General features: G+C 59.5%; 1 protein-coding gene across 6 annotated transcripts in view; it reads right to left on the minus strand.

Annotated features, from left to right (window-relative positions):
- RPTOR (regulatory associated protein of MTOR complex 1) overlaps window positions 1-23,820 on the minus strand; it is a 329,837-nt gene that overhangs the window by 15,464 nt on the left and 290,553 nt on the right. For all 6 annotated transcript variants that reach the window (XM_026483938.4, XM_057317686.1, XM_048227109.2 and 3 more), the window contains 7 exons: window positions 19,647-19,750; window positions 18,995-19,178; window positions 17,401-17,511; window positions 8,612-8,717; window positions 5,778-5,892; window positions 4,168-4,292; window positions 1,852-1,956 (listed from right to left, as the gene is read on the minus strand). In XM_026483938.4, the coding sequence (XP_026339723.2) occupies window positions 1,852-1,956; window positions 4,168-4,292; window positions 5,778-5,892; window positions 8,612-8,717; window positions 17,401-17,511; window positions 18,995-19,178; window positions 19,647-19,750 (850 nt within the window). The remainder of the gene's footprint in view (window positions 1-1,851; window positions 1,957-4,167; window positions 4,293-5,777; window positions 5,893-8,611; window positions 8,718-17,400; window positions 17,512-18,994; window positions 19,179-19,646; window positions 19,751-23,820) is intronic.

Raw genomic sequence — 23,820 nt, forward strand, 5'->3', positions numbered from 1 at the left:
GGGCCAGCGTGTCTCCTCCTGCACAGACAGCTTGCAGGGCCGGCTGGAGCCCCTGTGCGGGTGACCTGGAGCGGGGAAGGTCCCCCAGACCACAACCAGAACTCGGAAGGGTCCTGCCTTGGGCTGCAGGGGGTGCCCCAGATGCTGGAAAGCAATGGCCATGGGAGTGGCTCTCGGCGTCCTCACTCTGTGTCTCTGTAGGTGTCTCCCTAGGGTGGCAGCCCAGACCTCTGCTGACTGTCACATCAGAAGCCAGGACTGGTTCAGGGCCAGGCTGGGGGAAGGAAGGCAGGAGCTGATGGGCAGAAGGTGACCAGTGTTTGGCACAAGGGACAGAATTCCACCAGACCTGACCGTTGGCTACGGAGTTCAGATCCTGAAACGGGAGTTACAATCGGGGAGGCTGTGTGGGCTGCAGGGAGTGGGGCAGAGAGGCGGGCAGATGCAAAACTAATCGACAACCAGTGTATCCCGAGCCGTCGCTGGGCTCCTGGCTTTCCCATCCTCTGTCCTGGCCCCGAGCCCCTGCCGTGCCTGCATAGGGGTCTCTGGCCCTGCGTGCGGGGGCTGGCGGGGTGGCTGGGGCCTGGGGTGTGTCACTTCTAGATAGTGGCAGGAAGTGAAGGACCAAAAACCTCATCTTCAGGCCCACCACCTGCAGGGTGGGCTGCAAGCACGAGTGCCTGGGTCAGGGCAGGGCGTCATGGGGCGTCAGTGCTGCCAGCATGGCCGGGGTGGTGGGGTCTGTGGGGCAGACAAGCCTTTGCTCTCATCCGAGAAAACCGAGACAGAGGCGGAAGGACACGGTGACTGTCAGTTCATCATCCCCGTCAGCACGTGACCTGGCCTGAAGGGGCCCAGGCAACACAGAGGAGGCCGTGTTGGGGCCTTAGGTGGCAGAGATAGACATGGGTGACTATTTTATTCCTAAGATAATTAAAAAATACAGTGACATTTTAAAGCACCCACAGAGACAGTGTGCCCGGAGCCGCCCGTGCTGGGGCTGGGCAGCCTCTACTGCACGAGGTCACCTACCAAGGTTGGCGACTCCCCAGGGCAGGCGCTCAGACAGAGGGGAGAGAAGGAGCCACAGCAATGACTGGCCGTGAAGAGCATGGCCACCCAATGACGGGACACAGACAAGGCCACATGGGAAGTGGACGGAGTCGCAGCAAGGCCAGGCTGGCAGGGCAGGGGCAGGAGGACTGAGCCGCTTTCCCTGTCCTTTCAGTGGCAAGACCACGCACGACCCCCACGGCTGGGTGTCTCGGGAACCCAGACCTGACAGACTGTCGACGTGCAGCGGCAACACAGCGGGCCCATGAGCGGAGAAGAGCCCGCCACCAGGGCGGCTCCCGCCCTGGCCCCTGAAGGACCGGCCTGCGGGATGGCGGCTGTGCCCACCCCACAGGCAGCAGGCAGAGCCAGCCGGCCGCGCCGCAGCCACACCAGCTCAGCTCCGAGGGCACCTCTGTTGGCCCCGCGAGGGCCCGGCGAGCGTCCTCGGCCTCCACCATCCAGACAGGCACACCTGTGTGCCGCGACGCTCTCCTTGCCCACAGGGAGTTAGTCTGGGCACAAAGAGCACAGAACACAGGTTCCCTAGGCCCCCAGCGGCGCGTCCTTTCCCAGCCACAGAGGCTGCGAGCTAAGGGGAGGCTGGGGCAGGTGCACGCCTCAGACGGACCCCGTCTCCTGATGGGGAAGCACTTCATGGCAAGCGGGAGAAGGTAGCCGGCTGGCTTACGGTTCGGGGAGTCTGAAGGCGGCCTGGGGGGAGCCACCTCTAAGGGGGATGCGGGTGGCTGGGCCCGGCAGCCTGGGGCTGTGCCACTCCCGGGGAGGACCCACCTCTGGTTGTGGGCAGCATGTCCGAGAGCCCCTGCCAAGCAGTCACCATCTCTGGGTTCTTTTCCAAATCTGCGAAGTTCTTCCAGACTCTGATGGCACCATCATCTTGGGGAGAGAAGGGCAGGAGGTGAGAACGCAGGCCTGGCTGCTGGGGCACACGGAGGAAGGCCCCGGGTGACAGGTGACGGTGCCACGAGACAGGAGACTCTGCACGTCTCCCGTGAGGTGGCCCAGTGTAGGAGCAGTGGGGCCGGTTCCTGGGAGGCCCATGTCCACCCAGGCAACCTCAGACTCTGGTCCGCAGGGGACGCCGCAACAGGGACACAGTGGGACCTGCCGCTACCCTCGACCTCTGACCTCAGGTGGCCGCCCTTCCCTCCAGTGACTCAGTCGTGCCAAGTCAGGCCTTCGGCCGCACCCCTTCCTGTCTCTGCCCCGCACAGGTGGGCCCTCAGCTTGTGGCCTCGCAGGCTCCCCACAGCAGGAGGCAGGCTGGCCGCCCCTCCCTGCGCTGACACTCAGCCCAGGGCCTTTGCGCTCTTCCGCATGCCTGAGTGGCGTGAGCGTGCAGCTCTACCCCGTGTCCTTCCTCCTGGCATTGCTCACAGCCACCCCAGACCCCGCTCTCCGACTCACCAGCCCCTCATGTGTGGCCCTGAGGTGACTCCCGCCTGGGGATGGCACCTGCCTCATACCAGGGAGGGAGGACAAGGTCACTCGAATGTCTGCAGGGCTGCATCCCCACCTATGCCCGTCCCGTCCCTGGTCTCTGTGACGGTGAACTTTCCCTTCTCTGGAACCCAAGCCCTTGTGTTCCTCCATCGGGACCCCCTGGGGACCCTCTCCTGTGCCCGCTGTGCCGGGAAATCACCCTCTCCCCACCTCCTCGGCGCTCAGAGGTGCTCAGTGTGACCTGTCCTACAGCCTCCACCGAGACGCCCTGGCTTCCCCCTCCCCCACTGCCCCGGGTGCTCGTCCGCCCCTCCGCCCGGATGCCTGCAGCGGAAGGAACGGCTGTGGCTCAACTTCATCTGGTCCTGAGGTGGCACTGCCTGGGAGGGAGGCTGCCAGCAGGACCTTTCCCCACGGGCACAGCCTTCACAGTGGGGGCCAGGAACCCTCTGAAGGAAGGGGGAGGCAGCGTTCCAAGTACAGTCAGCTCAACTATGTCGATGGCTCAGAAGCTCAGGCCTAACACGGGCCAGGCCAGGCCAGGCCATGATGGGAACATGCCCAGGACAGGACGGGACAGACCCAGGACAGGGCAGGGACAGGGCAAGCCATGACGGGAACATGCCCAGGACAGGACGGGACAGACCCAGGACAGGGCAGGCCATGATGGGAACATGCCCAGGCCAGGCCAGGGACAGACCCAGGATAGGACAGGACAGGACAGGGCAGGCCCAGGATAGGATAGGGACAGACCCAGGACAGGACAGGGACAGGCCCAGGACAGGGCAGGGACAGACCCAGGAAAGGACAGGACAGGGCAGGCCCAGGATAGGACAGGGACAGGGACAGGATAGGACAGGACAGGGACAGACCCAGGAAAGGACAGGACAGGGCAGGCCCAGGATAGGACAGGGACAGGGACAGGATAGGACAGGACAGGGACAGGCCCAGGATAGGACAGGACAGGACTGGGGTAATGCAGGGAGCCAGCCTGCATGCCTACCTTGGCACTCCTCTCCCTCTTGCCTTGTGCACCCCCTTCGCCTGCCTGCCTGTCCCACCCCAGGCCTGTCATCCCTGAAGGAGGTGCAGTTCGACCAACAGTGACTTCTCATCACCCACAAACAGTGGGATCTCTTCTTAAAACAGCTAAAGGAGCCGGCTGTCACCCGGGCTGGCTCACTGGGAAACCCATTGCCGGGAGGGGTAAACTGGTGACATTTCAGACCCAGAAAGCGAGCACGAGGCCCAGCACTGGCAGTGACCTGCCAGGGCGCAGAAGCCTGGCCTGAAGAGGAGCTGGATGCGTGGTAACCAGCCGGCAGTGAGGGCGGGAGACCCCGCAGGGGCCGAGGCAGCACCTGCCTCCCTCACCCTCTGTGCTCCAGGACCACCCCCCCGCCCCTGCCTTGCCTCCAAGGGCATCACAGGGGCCACAGGGACAGAGGCTGACAGGGCCTTTCCTGGTCAGCAGAGGCCTGGGCCCCAGAGGAGGCACTGGTCACCTGCTTGCCTTGCTGTCTGTGGGGAAGCCTGTTCCCCAGGAAACCTCCTGCCTTTGCTGTGAGCAGTGCCCTTTGCCCGAGGAACCATCAGGGTCAGCTGTGTGTGAGTATGTGCCCCGGCCCCGCATGCCCCACTCACCCGTGGCCGTGAGCAGCAGCGAGCAGTCCTGGCCGTTCAGGTACTCCATGGCGGTGACCCTGGTGTACCGAGGGTTTCCGTTGTGGAAGTAATCCAGCTTCTCCCCTTTCTCCCAGTCCCAAAAACTTTGGGGAAGGAGAGAGGAAGGTCGGTCATCAGGGAAATGCAAACAAAAGCCACAGGGCGATCCCCCCTCACACCTGCCAGGGTGGCCACTAGCAAACCCACGGAGAGCCACGAGCTCTGGGAGGATGTGGAAAAACAGCCCACGTGCACGGCTGCTGGGCGTCGGTACGGGGGCCCCCAGGGGGTCGGTCACGGCGGTCCCACCGCTGGGTGTGCTGAGACATCAGTCCATCCACGTCACAGCAGTCTGGTTCACAGCCGCCAATGGGACGGCCATGATAAAGACATGGGCGCAAAGCAACAAAGAGGACACAGCGCTGTGTCTGGGAGACACGGAGCGAATGAACGATATCCCTCAGCACTGTTATAATTTTAATTATTAAGAATACATGACCGTCTACAGAATCTTTAATAAACATTTCTCTTTCTATTTTAAAGGGAGCTGTTAAAAATACAAATGGGTGGGTGGCACGGAGCAAATTAGAATCTGAGATAAAGTTCAGCTCCTTCGGTATTGAACAGAAGCTGTTCGAGGGCAGACCTCAAAGACTCCGTCCTCCATGCTGATTTTTGCTTTGTGGCTTCCTTTTCTAACAAAATCAAACCCAATAAATCACCAAGCCAGACTTTATTCTACTTTATGTTTTGCCTTCCTCTGAGTTAAAAATGGACATATGTTTTACAAAATAAAAAAAAAGGCTGACCATACGAACATACTGAAAGAACAAATGTGGAAATGACCCACGTGTCCATTGCTGGATGGACTTTAGATAAAGCGTGGTCCATCCACACACGGGGCTGTCACCGGCCTGCATGGGGGGACATCCTGACACCTGCCACAACGTGGCCGGACCTCGAGGGCACTGTGTTCAGTGCGAGGGGCCAGACACACAAGGGCAGGTGAGGTCCCTGGGGCCTCAGATCCGGAGACAGACAGTGGATGGCGGGCGCCGGGGGCTGGGGGAGCAGAAGGCGGAGTAAGTGACGAATGGCGACAGACTGTCGGTCTTACAAGACAGAAAGAGCTCTGGAGGCGGACGGCGGTGGCGGCCGTGCAGCAGGGTGAATGTGCCTGGTGCCCCGGAACAGCGCACTTACACACGGTTACGGTGCTAAATTTTGTGTGTATTTTGCCAGGATAAAGAAAAGAGGAAGAAGAAACAAAGGGGGGGAACACCCCTGATCTCCTCCCCCACGAAGTGGGTACGTTCTCCATGGCAAAAGGGCAACGCCTGTCACAAATTAAACTTGGTGCCTTACTGCTAGTTTCTTCACAGGTGGTAACAAGGGCTCAGCCCTCGTGCGTGCATCTCCAGCACGGTGCAGTTTCGAGGAGCCCACCGTGGGTACTGGCGCCAACGCCCCAAGCTCCTGTCACCACCCCGCCCATTTCTCCGTGTGTTCCCGAGCCCTGCCCCCCGCAGCGGCCCGGAGGGCTCGCGGCGTGTGGCTGTCCCCAGCTGAGACACAAGCGCCCTGCGTACCAGATGCTGTCTTTGTCAGCCACGGCCACACATGGTGTAAAGGGGTGGAACTTGACCACGGAGGGGACACCGGGATTCCTGTTGAGAAATATCTGGTCGTCCAGTTTGGCGATACCTGCCCAAAGAGACACACAGCGATGGGCCTCAACGTACAGCACCCGGGATGACGTCGTGCTAGCACGGCCGAAGCCGCGCCTCCCGTTTGGGGACCTGGGAGGGCACGGGGGCACACAGGCCAAGCAGGTGTCGGACGAGGGCCTGGCTCCCCGACCGCAGCGTCCCCGCCCCCCCACAGCTCCCAGCACGAGGCGGATACGCGGCAAGTTTTCAGCCAGGGCCTATCAAGTCTACACACGACGACGCACGAGCCGAGCTCAGACAAGTGCGATGCGGTAGGAGTTTATGAAGACAGCGGAAGGGCCGCCATTTCCAGCTCAGCCCCAGGTGGCAGCATGGGGCACACACGCAGCTGAAGTCCTGGTGGGCCCCTCGGAAGGGTGGTCCCTAGTCTCCACAGATCGCAGGGGAGCTGAATGGGGATTTACTCACTGGGCCCCAAACAGCAGCACCAGGAAAGAGGCCCCTCGGGGCTCTGAAGGAGTTTGTTTTAGAAAAACTATTAAAAGAGGCTAAAAAGGCCAAGAGACCAAGACAGGGTTAGATGCGTTTTTGGTGACGAACACGTGGCTGATCCTGAACAGCCAGGGGCACAGGGCCCTGCAGTGTCGTGGCCTTGGGCGCCGGCCTGGCCCCAGGGACCCTGGAGGGTGCTGGCACTGGCCTCACAGTGATCCTGGTCCTTCACAGCTGCCCCCTCCCTGCTGAAACAGCAAACACTGAAAACCACCTGAGGACAAGGTTGAGGGCCCCAGAGGTGGTGCCCACGGCGGCGGTGACATGCTCTTACCCAGAGACGCCCTCACCCTTGGCCGCGGGTGTCTGTGGAGGGGCCCAGACCGCGGGCTGCTGGGAGACACTGGGGACACCCGGCTCCCAAGTCAGGGTGCACTGCGCGTATGTGACAACATGGTCCTGCTGGCTGAGGCGGCCGGGGCGATGCTGGGCACAGGTCACAGGGCTAATCTACGGGCATCATTTCCCTTTCTCATCGGTGCCCCGCGGCTCTCAGAAAGAACACTGCACACTGACTGCGGACAACGCACGGGCGGCTGAGCGGGAGAGTGGTGTCACCAGTGTCCCCTTCTCTGGTGGCCGGGTCCACCGCACAGACCTCTGCATCTCGAAGTCCCACTGGCTGACATCTCCAGTGGCTGCGTCCAGGAGCTCCCCCTACTCTGTTCTAACAAGGAGGCATCTCTTTCCCGCAAAGACCGGAAAAGAGAACCCCTGACCCTGGTTTACAAAGACAGTCATTTGCTTTTGTCCAGAGAACCCAGCTGTTTCTCAAGAGCCCCCAGCTCTGGTCCGGCCCCCAGCCCTGAGTGTGGCTTTGCTCTTGTGGCCAGTCTGCCTCCAGATGCCTAAGCGTGGGTGGCAGACTCGGCTTCCCTGTGGCCCGTGGAACCAGGGTCCTGAGGAACAGCAGACTCTCGAGAAGACAGTCTCCCGATGCCCTAATTCCCAGAGTGCCCGTCAGGCTCTGGCGGCTCTGTTCTCTCCTCGAGAAGAAAGCCATGGGGCATGGCAGGCCCTGGCTGCGTGTGTTCGGGTGCTGACGGCCAGGCCAGCAGATGCCGAGTTCCGGAACACCAGAGCGCTTTAAATCCAGCTGTCGACAGCCCCGTCACGGAGGCACAGAGCTACGAGCAGCCGAGACTGGCTTTCAGCAGAAGGGACTGTACGCACTAATGAAACACGGCCCCGAGGCAATTTACGGGACAGCGCTGAACACAGGGACAGCTGTGCACGGAAGCGGCCTCTAGAGCGGCCGCCTGTGCGCCTGCCCAGCCGAGCACGTCTGCAGGACAGCCTGTCTCATGGGCCCTTACCCCCGACTTGAAAAAGGAACCCATCACAATCATCACAATTTTAGAGAAGAGAAAGGCAAGGTCAAACAGTCAACAGAATGGCCGAGAGTCCGTGACCTCCCTCTGTGTGGGGACCCGGGCAGCTTCGGTCCACCGTCTGGTCGGCCCAGTGACTAGGGCTGCGCTGGCTCCTCAGAAGACGTAAGCTCACCCCACGTCTCTGTGCACCCGGAACCAGGGACCGAGGCGGCCCAGAAGCCAGGCCTTTATGGCTGCCCACCCCCCAGAGAGAGGGGGGAGGAGAAAGGCTGCCTGGCGTGCCCGTCCCCATCCCCGCCCCGACCACACACGGGGGCCTGAGGCCGCCCCTCCCTCCCTGCCTCATGCCCAGGGCGTGTGGCTCAGCCCTGCCCGCAGCCCCTCCGTGGCCGCTTCAGCGCGGGTGAGGCTGGGGGCACGCAGGGGGCGGTTTGGCATCTCTTGGCAAATCTGGTAAAGGTTTGGTAAAATGTGACTCAATACAGCTTCGGTTGACAAAGAGTGATTATCCTAAGGACAGGTGGGGGCCAGCTAGACACAAATGGGGCCTCCTGTTTGTCTTGTGTCCCCAGAGAGAGTGCAGGGCTGGGGAGTGGTGGGGGGGCTTGCTCCTTCCCCTCTGGAAATGGCAAAGTGCACAAGCCATGAGCCTGAGAGAAGCTGCCAGCCAGCTGGGGGCAGAGGGCTTTGGGGGGCTTCTGGGGCCCAGGGTACGCCCCCAGCCTCAGGACTCCCAACCCCCCACCTCTCCTTGAGGAGGGCCTGCACCCCGTCTACACCCCACCAGCCCCGTACCACGGTTGGCGGGGCATCCGCCTCACCGAGGGCCCTCGGAGGCCCTCGCCCTCGCGAATTGAGGAGGCTTACCCTTCTGGATGAGCTGTCGCGCCTGCTGTCTGACGCGCGTGTTGCGAAGAAATCGCCACTCCCGCTCCTTGCGGATCTGACTCTCCAGGTCATGTTCTTCTGGGATCTTCAACAATAAAAACACCGCGTGAGCTTCGGCGGTGAACAGACAGTTACAGCCACCTTGTTTTATCGCATCTCAAAGACGCTGCGTTTCTCCCTAACGGGAGATCTGCGGCCGCCCTGCGCCCAGCACGCCCGTGGGCACCATCGTCCCAGCAGCGCCTGCTCACTTCGTGTCTCCGTCACGCTTCGGTGACTCTCACATCTCACACTGTTCGTTATCAGTGCATTTGCAATGGTGACCTGCGGTCAGTGATCACGACTCTGAAAGTCCGCATGACGGAAAGCATTTTACAGCCATGAAGAATCTGTTAATTAGGGCCCACATGCTGTTTTTTCAGACATGGTGCCCCTGCACGCTCAGCGGGCCACAGTGCAGGGCGAGGGTGACTTTGATACACACCCGGAAAGCAACGCACATGCCGACTCGTTCACTGTGGTGCCCTGGACCTAAACCTGCAGTGTCTCCAAGCACCAACCAGACAGAAAGGACCCTGTCCCCGAAGAAAAGTCTGGGTTCTCGGGTCTGGTCAGAGCGCCTGCTGCCCCGCCGGCAGGTGCACAGTACGACCAGCGGGGGCCGCCGCACAGTCAGAAAGAAGCGTGGGACCTCTCTCCCTCGGTGGGGGCTGCTGCGTCTGGAGGCTGAGAGGGCCACCAGTGAGGGCGGCTGCAGGATGGCAGCCGAGACTCAGGGATACCCCAACCCTGGAGGGACATGCGCTGCCCTGCTCCTAGGAGCCCAGCACCCTGACGGGCAGCAGGGCGGTCATCTCTAAAGCAGACATGGAGCTTTAGGGAGAAGGAGCTGATGGGATTCTGCAGGAGGGACCTGTGGGCCTGAGCCAGGCCAGCTGGAGGCTGACAGCACATTGAAAAGAAGGTGGGTGTGCTCAGGGACTTTTGTCTTTTTTTCTCTCTCTGACACCATAGAACTGGGGCTTTTCGCTTGAAGAGAAAGGGGCTTGGGACAGCGACACAGGGGGAAGCCGGCCGGGCCCCTCGCGGGTGTTGTCAGGAAGGCGCCGAACTGCTCAGTTCACACGAGCTCCCAAGCACCCTGCACTCTCCCCACCGAGCCACAGCTTCAGGGACTGAGCTGCGCGCACCAGTCTGCTCTCTGACCCTTGAGCAGAAAGACCCGTGTGTGCACGTGGGTGTCTATGAGAGGCCTGCCTCTGGCCATGAAGCCGGCACTGAAGTCTCCTTGTGCAATAAAGGTCTATTTCCTTAATCCTCACACGTCGTCAAGTAAACTGGATTGACTCGGACTCCCTGCTTGAAAACGCGGGGCTGTGAAGTCCCGAAATACGAAAGAAATGAAACAAACAAGAAATAACCCTACTTACTCCTGGCTGAGCCAAGCAGCTGAGCGGACGGTCGGCGAGAAAACAGCGCACGGGCACAAACAGCCCACACTCGGTATTTACACACTGTTTCCTCTGCTGGAGAAAGCACCGGATGACAAACAGCGAGTGTGGCCACATGCAGGTTCTCCTGCACAGGCACGGCCGCGAAACGAGAGATCTGCACGCGCACAGGAGCCCCGGTCCTGCTCTGGGCGGCTGCGACATGAACGTCTGTGCCGGGAACGCTCCACGCCATCCGATTACGAAACAAACCACCCGACCTCACTTCTGGGGCCCACGGGTCTCTCCTGCCAGCATTTCCTTGCTCTGCTCCTTTTTTTCCTTAAAAATCACAACCCCACACCTAACAAAATAGCAACAGCTGCAACAAGGACGTCCAAACATGGAGATGACATGAAAAGATGGTGTCAGCCTCCACAGAACACTTGGTGGTTTGGAGATAACCCCCCCAGGGGCAGACGGAGTAGATAGCGGGTTTCTAACAGCTGATTTTGCTTGTGACAACCTGGAGCTTTTATTAGAAAAGAATGGCCAATGGCCAGTAATGTTGAGCGACAAGAACAGCCCCAACAGACAGAAGGCCCCTGCAGGGCCAAGACATGGCCCTCTGATGCAGTCTGGTTTCCGTGGGAACGCACCAGGGGAAGCACAGAAGGTGCTCTGAGCAGGAGGGGCAGGATAGGATGGGCACGGAGCTCCTGGATGCACGTGCCCCAGGGCCCAGGCACCCCCTCGCGCAGGCAAAGGACCAGGGGCCCAGGGACAGACCTGGGGACTCCAAAGGACACAAAGCAGCAGCTGTAAGGATAGGTAAGAAGGTGTGTGGACGTGCAGGACCCATAGCAGCCCGACCGATGGATGCGTGGCCCAGGGCTCCTGCCTCGGCCGGGGGCTGTTATGTCCCCGTGCTTTTCTGACAGGAGCATGGTGCTCCCACGGCAGCGTCCGCCGGAGTCCACTGTGTCTGCCCCCACGGGCATGCTGAGTCACCCAAGGACAGTCACAGCTGACCTGCACACGGCTCCGCAAGCATGGCAGGCATCCGTCTGCGGACAGTCTGCTAAGACCCACCGGGATGAAGCAGCAGGATGGGGAAGTGTGGGTGTGGAGCAGTCTGCACGATGAGGGCCATGACACCTCGGTCCCAGCAGCTCCTGGATTTTACACAGAATCCAATTTCCACCCTGAAGCTTCCCGGGGATGCAGGGCCGGGCCTCAGGCCTGGCTTGTTCCTGGAACTGGGGGCAGGGATCAGTGGGTCCCCCAAAGGCAAAAGGGGGATAGACCCTGGGAAAGGCTCGGTAACTTATGCTAAATGCTCAGACCCCAAGCTCCCTGTTTCTACCCACAAACAAGGCCTGTTCTGACAACACAACCCAGTGCCTCTGGACCTGCTTTTCACGATGTTCTGATTTTTCCGGTTGTGTGACAACAAGCCCCCCATCCCCGCCACAAACAAGGACGTGGGCTCTGGCGCACAGAGAGGTGGTGGGTGCTGGCAGCAGGCGTGTGGGTGACACGGCATCCTCTGATTCGGCCAGGCCTGCTCTGTGCTGGCGCCCTGTGGCCACTGGCAGGAGAAACTCTGAGGCTCGGCTTGGGTGCCCTGTGCGCACTGGGGCGCAGACGTGGGCACCTTCGCCGTCCGACAGCACTTCCTGAGAAGCGTCGGGTCGACGGAGGTGGAGTCCACGTGCAGGACACCCACCCTCTCCCAGTGGAGAACAGAGCCTGGCCCTGCTCCATGGCTCCTCTGTGGTCGGCCTGCCCCAGCCCACGCCTGGCACCTGCCCTGCTGTTCTGGCTTGGCTTTTCTGGAATGTTAGGTAAATGGCTCTCACGGTGTGTAGTCTTTGTATCTGGCTTTTTCAACGGGCCTAACGCTCGAGGTTCATCTGTGTTGTGCGTGTACCCGTTTATTTGGAAAACCTTCTCAGGTGACTGGTATTTCTCTGTACGAGCCCATCACAGCTCATGCGCCAGATGAAGGACATCTGGCTTCCGTCTCATTTTCAGCGAGGATGAATAAAGCCACTATAAACGGGCACACACGGGTTGTCATTTCTCCCAGGGGATGTCCGTCCAGCAGGGGTGCTGGGCTGTACGGTAAGTGTGTGTTCAGTTTTATAGGAAACAGCCAAACGTCTCCAGGGCGTCCGTGACACTCGTCCTCTGCACATGGGGTGACAGTCTCAGCTGCTCTGCGCCCTTTGTCAGCACTTGCCACTGACAGACTGAGACGTAAGCCATCGTCTGGAAGCACGCTCGTGTCTCCCGTGGCAGCTTGAGCCCCCAGTGACCACCTGCCTTAACGTCCCACACCTTCTCCGTGCTCCTTGCTGTCTGCAGACCTTTTTGGTAACCGTTTGTCCATTGTTTTTAATTGTGTTGTGTCCTTCCGTATGGAATTTTGGGAGTTCTTTCTGTACACCAGATGCGAGATTTTTTTATCAGATATGCACTTTACAGTATTTTTCTCCAGGCTGGGGCTTGTGTTTTCATGTTCTTAACAGGGACGTTCACAAAGCAGTTAATACGATGAAATCCACTTACCATTTTTTTTCTCGTGTGGCTTGTGCTTCTTGTGCTTCTCAAAGACCCACTGCCTAACAGGCCAGAAGGGGCTTCTAGAAGTTTCCTAGCTGTAGGCTTCACAGCAGGAAGAGATGCTCTTGGAGTTGGTTTCTGAATATGGTGTGGGAGATGCAGTGACGTTCTTTTTCTGGGCAAATGGCTGTCCAGTCCCTGCAGCACCACTTGCTGAAAGACGGCCCTCCGTCCGTAGCTTTGTGGAAGATCGGTGGGATGTGCCGCGGTTCCGTCTCAGGACTCCGTCCTGCCCCCCTCCCCCGTCCCTGCGTCTGCCCTCCCCATTCCACTCCTGCCTGACGTCACGGTGACTCTTGAAATCACAGGAGTCCTCCGACTGTGCTCTATGACAAAACTTCTTTGGCTATTTTAGTTTCTTTGGTTTTTCCCATAAGTTTTAGAACAGGCCTGTCGATTAAATCAAAACCTGTTGGGCTGTTGAGTCGGGTGGCGTCGACGTGTGCGCCAGGTTAGGGAGACCCGACACCTTCACGTCACTGAGCCCTCCGGCCCACCAGCGCACCTCCCCTGGTCAGGTCTCCGTGAATTTCTTTCGGTGGTGCTTTGTATTTTTCAGCATTCGGGTCTCGCATCTATTTTTTGTTTTTTAAAAATTTATAGCTAAGTATTTAATGTTTTGGGGGGTGCTATTACAAGTAGTTTAATTTCAATTTCAGTGGTTCATGTAGAAATACAATCAGTGTTGGCATAATGACCGCGTATCCCGCTGTCTTGCTGACTCCTCTATTCTAGCCTCATGTAGACTATGTGGATTCCTGAGTACACGGCGGTGCCGTGTGAGCAGGGACAGTTTTATTCCCCCTTTCCGCCTGCACGCCTCGTCCTCTGGTAGGATGACGAACAGGAGCGGTGAGGTCAGAGCCTTGCCTTCGTCCTGGGTTTCTCTAAACACCCCGTCTTCTGCAGTGGGATGGACAGCCGTGGGTTCTCAGGCGGGTACGAGGGTAAGGAAGCTTACTTCTGGTCCTCGTTAGTAGAGAGTTTTATCATGAAGAGTTGCTGAATCTGTCAAACCCTCTTATTGCGGCTACTGGGATGCTGGGAGTTTTTCTTCAGTCTGCTGATATGTTCAATCACACGATTAACTTAAAACATTTCAAACACCGATCGAACTTTGTGTTCATGAGACATAATCCAGTTGGTCAGTGGTGTCTTGTCCATTTTATACTTTGCCGTATTTGGTCTGTTAATACGACGATGGGGGTTTTGACGCCACGTTCACGAAGGACGTTGGTTTGTTGTGTTTTATTCCTGTAAAGTCTGACTGGTTTTGGTATCACAGTAATGCTGCCTTCACACAACGAATTGAAACTATTCGCTCCTTTTATTTTCTGTGACAGACTGTGTAGAACTGGTATTTTTTTCCCTTACATGTCGGCAGAATCTGCCAGCGAAACTTCTGGAGCTGGCGCGGTCTTTTCTTTGCTGGATGCTTTAACTGCAAACGCGTCTCCCTTCACAGATGCAGGACTAGCCGCGTTCTCTGCTTCACGTGGAGTGAGTGCTGGTGGCTGGTGTCTGTCACGGACTGTGTCTACTTCCGCCAAGTCGTGGCGTCAGTGGCTGTAACGTCGCGAGGCTACTCTCTGTGTGCCTGTCCTCAGCCAGCTCCATCCCGTCCCCGTTCCCGCAGCTCCGCAGCAGGGTTTGAAATCGGGAAGCTCGAGCTGGTTATTTGGTCTGTCCTTTACAACGTTCTTTGTCCTCAGCGCTGTTCTGGGCCTCCTGCGTTTCCATCTACTCTTAGTCTCAGCTTGTCCGTTTCTGCACAAAAATGGCAGCTGGGTTCCTTCATGTCACAAGAGAGCCTGCTCCAGAACATAGTTCTTCCTGGCCATGCAGACCCGAACAAAATCAGATGGTGAAGTGACAAAAAGCCAAAACGGTCCTGGCTGCCACGTGGCGGGGGACCCGGTCCCCCCAGGCCCGAGCTGCACTATGGCTGCGTGCTGTCACGTGGGGGATAGCTTGTTCTCTGGTGAGTATCTCAGTCTCCTTTACGGACCTGTGAGGCCGCTTAGGGCTCTGGCTTCCGAGGTACAAGCCTGGCTTTGAGCTACTCTTACTTTACGTGTGAAACAGGCGAAGAAAGCTCCGAACGCGTTTGCTGCACGCAGACCATTAGATGATGAATTAAATTAATAAAAGGACACCCTTGTGAATAGCAGCTGGAAAAAGTAGAACAATTTTTAAAAAATTACAATGAGATAAAAATGCATCCTCTTCTAACGTTCAGAAACGGTCTCTAATTAACGTAAGAGAGGTCACTCAGGCCCTCACGCACCCTCACGTCTTAGCTGCCGTCAGGAGCTGCAGACAAAACCCAGCACAACAGAGCCTCACTTCCGACCGCGATGCCCAGCGCTCGTCATTTGGGGCCACAACCGCGTGAGAGTCTGTCAGAGTGAGGCAGCTGCTTACTTATTCAACCACTTCCTGACCGCCTCCCGTGGGCTACGCGGGAAAAGCCCGGAATGACAGCTGCGAGGACCCTCCTTCCCCAGGCCCACTGCAGCGTCCACGCTCCAGGTGCCGCCACGATCCCTGCTGGTGACGCACGGGACCCTCCCCGGGGGGAACTCCCGACACACTCCAGGTGCACAAAGAGGGCACGCAGGCAGTGGACCTGTGGCGACACGGGAAAGGGGGTGCTGGCTCCGGGCGTATGCGTGGGCCGCACAGGAGCAAAACCGCAGGCCTGCGCTCGGGAAGCTGCGTGTGCCGACCGCGCTCCCGGGAGGGAGTTTTGATGGCGGCCCAAGTACCCGCACTGACGAGAGGACACCTGACCCTGGGAGGACCACACTCTCTTTCAGGCTTCAGAGGAAGGAGCATGGTGACCGTCAACGCGCACGGCTGGAACGGGCAGTTCTCAGACGTCAAGGAGAGCCGCTTATCACGCCAGGAGCCCCCGTAACTTACAGGCGGTGCCACTTCCGCCAGAGGCACAGCAGCCCCCACAGGGCTCTGGCCACCTGGCCTCGCTCGCGGGAGACGGTCAGGGCGACCGAGCTTCTGCAGATCCTGAACAAGCCCCCAGTTCCCTCAGAGCAGCCGTGCCCGAGTGCCAAGGGTGGCTTGCCGCCCCCAGAGGCCAATTCCAGCACGTGCTCACTCTTCCTTTCTTAGCGAGGGCCCGGGGGCGGCCTGGGCGCCCACCTGGCGGCAGAGGGCAGGGTGCCGGAAGCCCTGAAGGTAAGCAAGGCCTCCGCCGCCTCTTGCGCTTACCGCTTTCGTACTTTTGTCCTGACCGTACAGGTACTTGGTGCTGAGTGTGAGTAACACAGAGGAGACAGAAACGGATACACACGCGCGCTGCCCGAGACCCGCCACGGCCGCGTAAGTGCTCTGTGCGCAGGTGTGCGCACGGCGTTTCCAACAAGGACCCCTCTGTAGCCAATTTACGTCCCGCTTTCTTCCCTTTCTAAAAGTTCAAGCACGAGCATTTCCTTAAGATACTCATTTTCAAGCTTAATTTTTTAATAACAATAAAACATTGTATCAAATATTTCGTCATTGCTAAGCCCTCTTTCCCGTGACGGGCCTTCGGGCGGATGCTAGTTTTCGCTACATAAATAACACGCAGACCATCCGCAACTCTGATTCTTAGCTTGAGTCGATCATCTCAGCAAATGAACTACCGCGTCGAAGGGCGCGGCTGCTCACGGCCTCTCACGCTCACTGCCCACTGCTTTCTGGGAGTCAGGGTCAGTTAAAAACGGAAGGGGGATCTCCCGCTGTCAGCAAAGGGGCTCGGTAAACTACAACTCTGTCGTCTGCCTCAGGTCCCGACAACAACCGTCTGCTGTTCCTACAGACTCACTGGGGGACAAGGAGAGGACAAAAGCTGTCACAAAGGGTCCAAGTAGTCCTCAAGGAAACTGCTCAGAAGTGTCGCTTGCCACGCGATTAATAACAGGCTGCAGTTTTCAACGTTCTTTATGAGGGAGAAAGAACTTTCTAAGAATGTGCTTCACGGGAAACTCTGCGCCAAAGCCCCTGTGGCACTCCCGGGGAAAGAGAGCAGGACACAGCGCTGCCCGCCCCACCCGCCCCCTGGACGCAAGGCTCCGATCTGTGGCGACGGGACACCTCTCGTCGGGGCCGTGGTGGAAAGACACCGGGGGCCAGCTTCCCGCAGTCAGCCTGGACGTGTCAGAACCGTCCCCGGGGTCGGGTCTTCGAGCCAAGCCTGCTCCTCAGTGCAGCAGCCCAGAGCCCGAGCCTCAGGCTGCCCTCACCAGGAGGCCTCAGAGGGCCCGAGGCCCTGCTGAGCAGGACAACGCGATGCACTTGTCCGGGCAGCTCAGACAGGGCAGGCTGGCTTGGTTTTTCTGAGAAGACAGGAAGGTAAATGAAGTCTGTCCCTTTTGCTGTTCTGACTGTTCCCATCAGCACCATCACGACAGTTTGGGGGCGCCCTTCAGCAGCCATAAATGGGATGGGACGGGAGCCCCAGAGGGTCAGCGGCTGGGCTGGCGGGAGCCACGGCAAGTGGCCAGCTGGGCTTGGCATCAAGCAGGCCTGGCAGGGTCAGCCGTTGGCTCGGGGCAGAGGGCCCAGACCGCTGAGGCCAGAGGCAGGGGTTCTCGGGGAAGGAAGGAGGGCAAGAAGGCAGCCGAGAGCGGGGCTCTGACTGACCCCAGCATCTGCGTGAGGACACAGATGGGACGCCCACTTTGCACCCGGAGTGGATGCGCACGCTACCTTCATGACAGGCTGGGCGAAGTACCGGGCACTCCAGTCACAGAAGCCGGTCTGCGTCGTGGCCGAGACGAAGCTTCTGTGTCCTGCAGTGTCATCCGCGTCGTCGGTGGTCTTCGGGGGCATTGCGGGGGGGAAGGGGGGAGAGAAAATAGAAGAGTAATCATATACTCCACACACCTCTTTGTGGGCTCCAGGGGATTGGAAAGGAGACAAAAGGCAGTGGTCTGGCTGCTAAGAACGTTTTTCTGCGGGCCTCACTTCTGCGTGCTGGTGGCAGGAGACCCTGACTGTGTGGCCAGGGCCCCGGGGAACCTGTGTTAGGGAGGGCCACGGAGTCTGTGCTCAGGGGACTGTCCCCCCGGGGCCAGCCTCGGTGGCTTGGCCTGCACAGCCTGTCACTCTTATCCTGGATGCACAGTGCAGGCACTGAGGTCAGCAAGGCTCCCGTGGTCTCTATGCTCTGGTAGGGCAGGGGCTGCCGGCAACGTGGCACCCAACCGCACAGAGGGGCTCCAGCACAGGAAGGACACGCAAGGACCGAGACTTAAACTGCTTGTTGCTGCTTTACTGGACGACGCGTTTGTTTCCCACGGCAGGGCCCACGGTGGCTGGGCTGGTGGGACTGAAGGCGCTCCTCAGAGAGGAGCCCCCCGTATCCGGGGGAGCCTCGCCCGGGGGAAAGTCCCACGGCTGGGACGTGGGGATAGGGTCTCATCCCCTGCCTGCTGCAGGAAGCCGCGCTGCTCTGCTGGACCAGGGCCCTGGGCTTGTGGCCCCAAGGACAGTGAGCGCTCCTGGGCCCAGCTGCTCGCGTCAGGGTCTGTGTCGGGGTCCCGCCAGAAGGACGAGCCTCCCACTGGGCGCTGGTGGCCATATTTGTTCCACGAAGTACAGCAGGAGGCCTTGAAAGTCAGGGTGGGCGTGGGGCCCGGGGAACATGTGGAAACCTTTCTCCCCATATGTGCCTTTGCTCCAGTCTCCCTGCAGGCTGCTGGGAGCTCCTTGTTAAAACTGTGGGTCACAGTGCGCTGCGACACGCGGCTGACGTGGCGTCCCCAGCAGCCCGACTCCCTTGCCGCGTCCTCAACAACCTCTCCAGACTGTGTCTTTGATACAGCAGCAGACCGTCGCATGAGAGGGCTGAGGCCCCAGCTTACGTGTTCACAGCACCCAGACAAATGGAGACACCGATTCCTCCCGCTCCTGAAATCTCATTTTCAGCTTAGAGGCAGAGACCACAGCTCCTTACGTGGCATAACGGAGTGTTTATGGAGAAAGAGAACAGCCCACTCAAAACAGGCACTTCTGTGGGCAGCTGCCACGGCCAGTGGAGGAAAATGCTACTCACCCACGAGGGGTGAAAGCAAATTAGCTCCATGTGCTTATCTGCCTACGTGGAAGGTGCCGGAACAGTGAGCCGACAACAAAAGGCCACAGGAGCGAGGACCCCGAGACATCTGCAAAGCTGTGACGACAGTCCAAACCGAGACACAGCTGGGGCGGAGGGTCTCAGGAGTCTTGGCTCCCACCAAGGGGCTCAGCGCTCAGCACCAACACTCGCTAGAATAGGCATCAGGGAACGGTCCAACGGTACCTGGTCTGGGCCCTTGTCGAACATCTTCCGCGTACGGGGGAACTGCTGGGAGTGGGGTGTGTACTGCACCCCTGTGGGGCCTGGGGCGCCAGGGCGGGCCGCGGGCAGGTCTCGGCCGACTGGCTGCTTCGTGACGTCGTTGGTCAGGCTGGAGCTGCTGGCGCTGGATGTCGGGGGGGAGCCCCTGCCGTTGGGAGAAGAAACGTTGCGCTTTACCCAAACACGGAACGCCCTGTCCTCACACCGCCCACCTAGAAGCTGCCCGTGGGCCTGGCGCCAGGAGCCCAAAACATCCTCACTTGCCCAACACGTCCCCATGCCAGACGCCAGCTGCCGAAGCCGACGACCCTTCCAGGACCTGCCTGCAAGTTCTAGTAGCTGTCTCTCCGGAAAGTGGGGGGAGCCCCCGGCAAGCCGCACCCAGCTAAGCAAACCAGCCGGGGCCCTGGCAGGTGCAGCAGCATGCGTCTGCTCGCAGCTTCTTGCCTGTGGGTGCTGGTGTAAGAGGGGGCTCCGCCTGCTGGGGGCCGAACGGCAGGGTACAGACCCTCGCTTATGAACTTCTGAGGGGCGACGGAAGTCAGGCTCAGGTCAGAGGAAGGCAGTGAAGAGTTCCAGCCAGGGGCCCACGTGAGAGACGCAGGCCACTTACCCTGCCTGGTGGATGTGGATGCCCTTGTTGGTGGGGCTGGCGGGAGCTGACTGGGTGAGCGAGGACGTGGTGAGGATGCGCTGGGGCCGGGCGTTCACTGTGGCCTGCGAGAGCAAAGGGACAAGTGGTGTGGACGGTCAGCTGCCGGTGACCTCTGAGGCCACGGGCAGCTGCAGGGGTGGTGGCTTCACGACTGCAGAAGAGGCCTCTCGGCTGAGGAGGTGGTGCTTGCCGATGGGAGGGCCGTGCAGGTAAAACTGGGGTCTTCCGCTTTTCTAGAAGTCACCTGCTGGGCTCCGTGAGGCCTGAGGGCTGGCCCTCCTGGACCCGCAGCCAGGAGACCGCGCCAGGGTCACGGTGAGTCGGGGCCCTGGCACCTTGACCCGGGACAGCTGAGAACGCCACCCCAGGCTTCGCTTTCCGTTTTCCCACTGCAGGGGCTCACACCGCGTCCCTGGACGCAGTACTTCGTGGATGGAGGCGAGGAAGCAGGTTCCGGAAGCTTCCTTGACAAGCACGTGCAGTGTTTGACAGTTCACTGCAGAAAAGGATTTGTGCCAGCCTGAGATGAGCATTCAGGGGAAGTCGTTTAGTTCTGATTTTCTGAAGTAGGGTTTGTGTGGCTCGGGAAACCAGACGTCTGCTGGGGGAACACGTGATGAGGAGACGCAAGCAAACGAGGGCGTTTACCACTCGCTGACAGCAGACCCACCATCTGCCAGGTTCTCTCCTGGGCGTTTTGCTCCGGGCGCCCAGGGCGGCTGGGCGGGCCCCTCTGGCTCCGGACACCCCAGGTGAGAGGGCTCCGAGGGTGGACGCTGCCGCCCAGGGGGCGCTCGGGACAGGTGGCGGTTGAGGCGGCCCTCTGGGCTCGCTGAGCGCGGCTGGTGCCAGACTTGGTGAGAAGGCCAGCCGCGGCCAGGCTAAACAACCTCGACCTTCGTGGGGGACGATGTAGGGCCGCCCTACTTAGGGGACCCCCGTGTGCTCTGACCCTCCCTCAGCAGTGGGGACGCTGCACTTCCTGCGTTCAGCCAACAGGCAGAAACTTGCAGACAACAAAACAACCACAAGACTGTTCATTTGCAGAACATCGGCGTTGCCCTGATAACCCACCACTCCCCAGAACAGCAAGAAAACTGAACTACAATCAACCTTCAAACAGCATTAAAATTTTTTTTTTGAATTATAAAAGTTATATTGTTTGTGAACTTGCTTTTGCTTTGTATTTAAATTATCTGGCCAGCTCCCTCCCCCCCAAAACCCAAGAGCCAAACGACACTGGAAGTGGTCTGAGGAGAGTGAAGAATGTAAGCTAAGAACGGGCAACTTCCATGTCTCCCAAAACTTCCAGAGACGGGGGTGGTGGCGGGGAAGACAGAGATGCAGGCCTTAGCAGAACCCCCCCCACCCCGCAGCACCCCGAGACCCTCCCACCTGCCTCTCCTGGGCCTGCTGCCAGCCCGCTGCCCCTCAGGAGGCCCCGCAGACTAACTGGGCCCTGATCCCTCTGCTGGGGCGTCTGGGACAGGGTGTCCACAGCCCCGTGTCTACACTGTCCACACCCACGGCTGCCACACGGTTCTCCTTCCGTGTCTATGTTAGAAATCCTGCAGGGTGGGCATACCGGCAGCCTTTGCACTGGTGATCACAGGGTTTCAGGCTTCAAGGAAGCTTTTTTTTTTTAGCCCAACGGCTCTGATCTACTCAACACACTTTGACTCGGCCTTGATCACGTGAGCGGTATAGGCCTGCAGGGATGAGCACGAGGGGACCCGCCTGTCTGCAGACTTGGTTTGGGGACACAGGGCACGGGGGCAGGGTGGCGAGCAGGGGAGCCGCACAGGCCGTCCGGAGTGGCTCCTTCCTGTGCTGGTCGCAGCCGTCGGTTCACACAGAGAGCACACTGCCAGAGAAGGTCAGCAGAAGGGCAACAGGACTTCTAGGCTCTGAACTGAGGACTGGGCCCAGCCGTGAGTCCTGGCCCGCCATGCACACACTCCACCTTTGCTGGTCCTTCTCGTGGTGAAGACTCCCTGTTGTTCTCTGCTCCCGGACGCGGCCCTGAAACCACTAGAGGGGCAGGCTGCCCTCCCTGATAGGTGGTGGAGTTGACGAGCAAAGTCCACAAGGAGGGATGGTCATGGCTACAGACAGGTCAAGCTCTCAGCAGGGGGAGCCGTTACTTTGTTACAAGCTGACTTCTCAGGTCAGATGTATCCTCTGGGCCCAATGCAAACACAGAAACGGTTCACACGGACACGCGCAGGTACACACACACGTACACACACGAGCCCCTCTGCTCTCTACCCTGTGCAGCTACCGGGGGCGTCTGGAGCGGGAGCCTGGGGCTGTGGAGGGCCCCCTGTCTCCAGCTCCCCTTACTCTCTGGTTCTCCCACCAGAACACGTCACCTCACAAGGGCACACGAAGTCTGATCCAGTGTGGAGAAAAAGGCCCGAAAGCAGCGCGGATGACGCTGGACAGCGGATTTCCCGACTGGGCCGGACAGAGTCAGGATTAGGACGCTGGCACAGGCTTCCGGCGGCTCCTTCCTCGGAGGAGTGTGGTACCTGTAGAGCCGTGCTGCCCACTGCGTGTCAAGGATCTGGACTCACGTGTAAGAAGGTGCTTCCCACAAGGATCATCGGAGGTAATCGGGGGCAGGTATGACGCACAGCCCGCGGGCTGCTGGACCGCTGAGAAGACACCTACAAAGGCACGAGTCTGTTGATCCAAGTAGTTTTTCTACAAACTGCAGTTCATAGATAAAGGACGTAGCTCTCCCTCTGGAAGGCGGAGTCCCAGGGAGTGTTCCGCGGCAACAGCGATGCTGACCAGGAGTGGCCCACGGTCACGATGGGCGTCGGAAAAGCCTCAGTCCGTGGCCCCCCAGGAAGAGAAGCCTGCGGGGCCGAGGCTGGGGAGTCTCACGGGCCCCTTTCCAGGACCAGCGCACCTCGGAGCAGCAGCATGTGCAGAGTAAGGGGGACAGAGAGACGGGAGGAGACACTGGTATCTCGCTTTGTTCACGGGGTTACTGCGTTTACTATCACGCAGGGCCTAGGATGAGCCCAACTCCTAAGAAAGAGCTAGGGGACCGGAAGCAATGGGCTGAAGGCTGATGGCGCTAGAACGGGACCCACCCAGGCTATGTTTGTGCAGGACATGCACGACGGCCCAGGGAACAGTCTCTGTGAAACAGATCCCCAGCGGCTGCCCCAGAGCCACTGCGTCTGAATCCCTGAGGGGACCAGCTCTCCTGGGGCTCTTCCTGCACCCGGCCTGGCAGGGCCCACGGGCCAGTGACTCCCCATACGGCAGCACTTACTTCAGTAAGCTAAGCCAGTCTGAGTGATGCCGCCGTCACCTCTGGGTTTGCAGGGAGGTGGGAACGGGCAGGTGCACAAGAGGTTCAAACTATGCACGCGGAAGCCTCTCAGTACAAACAGTTCGCTAGGACTGCGCTGGTCTGACGGTTCTCGGGGTCCTCCTCCTGGTGGAGGCGGCAGGAAGCAGTGGGGCAGGGGAGGCCAGGGGGCACGTGGGGCGGAGGCCCGGGACAGGCGCAGAGGGCACTGGCACCTCTGAATCATGGGGTGGGGGGCAGCTGAGGGCCTTCCGGGGAGGAGGTGCTGAACGGGGAGCCCAGGGCCGTCAAACAACAGAGGGACGGTTCCAGGGGGAAAACGCCAACACAGAGCCTCCATCTCTGGGAGCTGAAGGCCGTCTGACTTGCGTGAAAAGAAGTCAGGACGCTTACTCAGACCACGGGGCCTGCGGAAAGATGCAGAGGTGCCTGGGAGGGGTCCCACATCAGGCGCTCTGCGTGTCGCTGGCCTGGACGCTAGCTGCAGACTCGCTGGATGAAATTGGATTCTGGATGAGCACAGCAGGTTCCCCGGGTGCTAGCTGAGGCTGCTAACTTGGAGGAGGACAGCGTCACTGCGCGATGACAGGATTTTAAAAGAAACATAAGAAGCTGACTCTATGAAAGCGTGAGCTGGGTTTTGGTCACGGTTTTTGTGGTACTTTGGAATGTGCTGTTTTGGGGGTGATCTCAACCTTCGTAGTGTTTCTCGGTCGCTCAGGCCTTCAGTCTATAAGAAAGGTGTTCAGCCTCGAACCGTGCACGCTGACCTCTGATCCCCATCGCACCCGGCTTCGCGGGTCC

Source organism: Ursus arctos, unplaced genomic scaffold (assembly GCF_023065955.2).
Source record: "Ursus arctos isolate Adak ecotype North America unplaced genomic scaffold, UrsArc2.0 scaffold_24, whole genome shotgun sequence".
Taxonomy (NCBI): Eukaryota; Metazoa; Chordata; class Mammalia; order Carnivora; family Ursidae; genus Ursus; species Ursus arctos.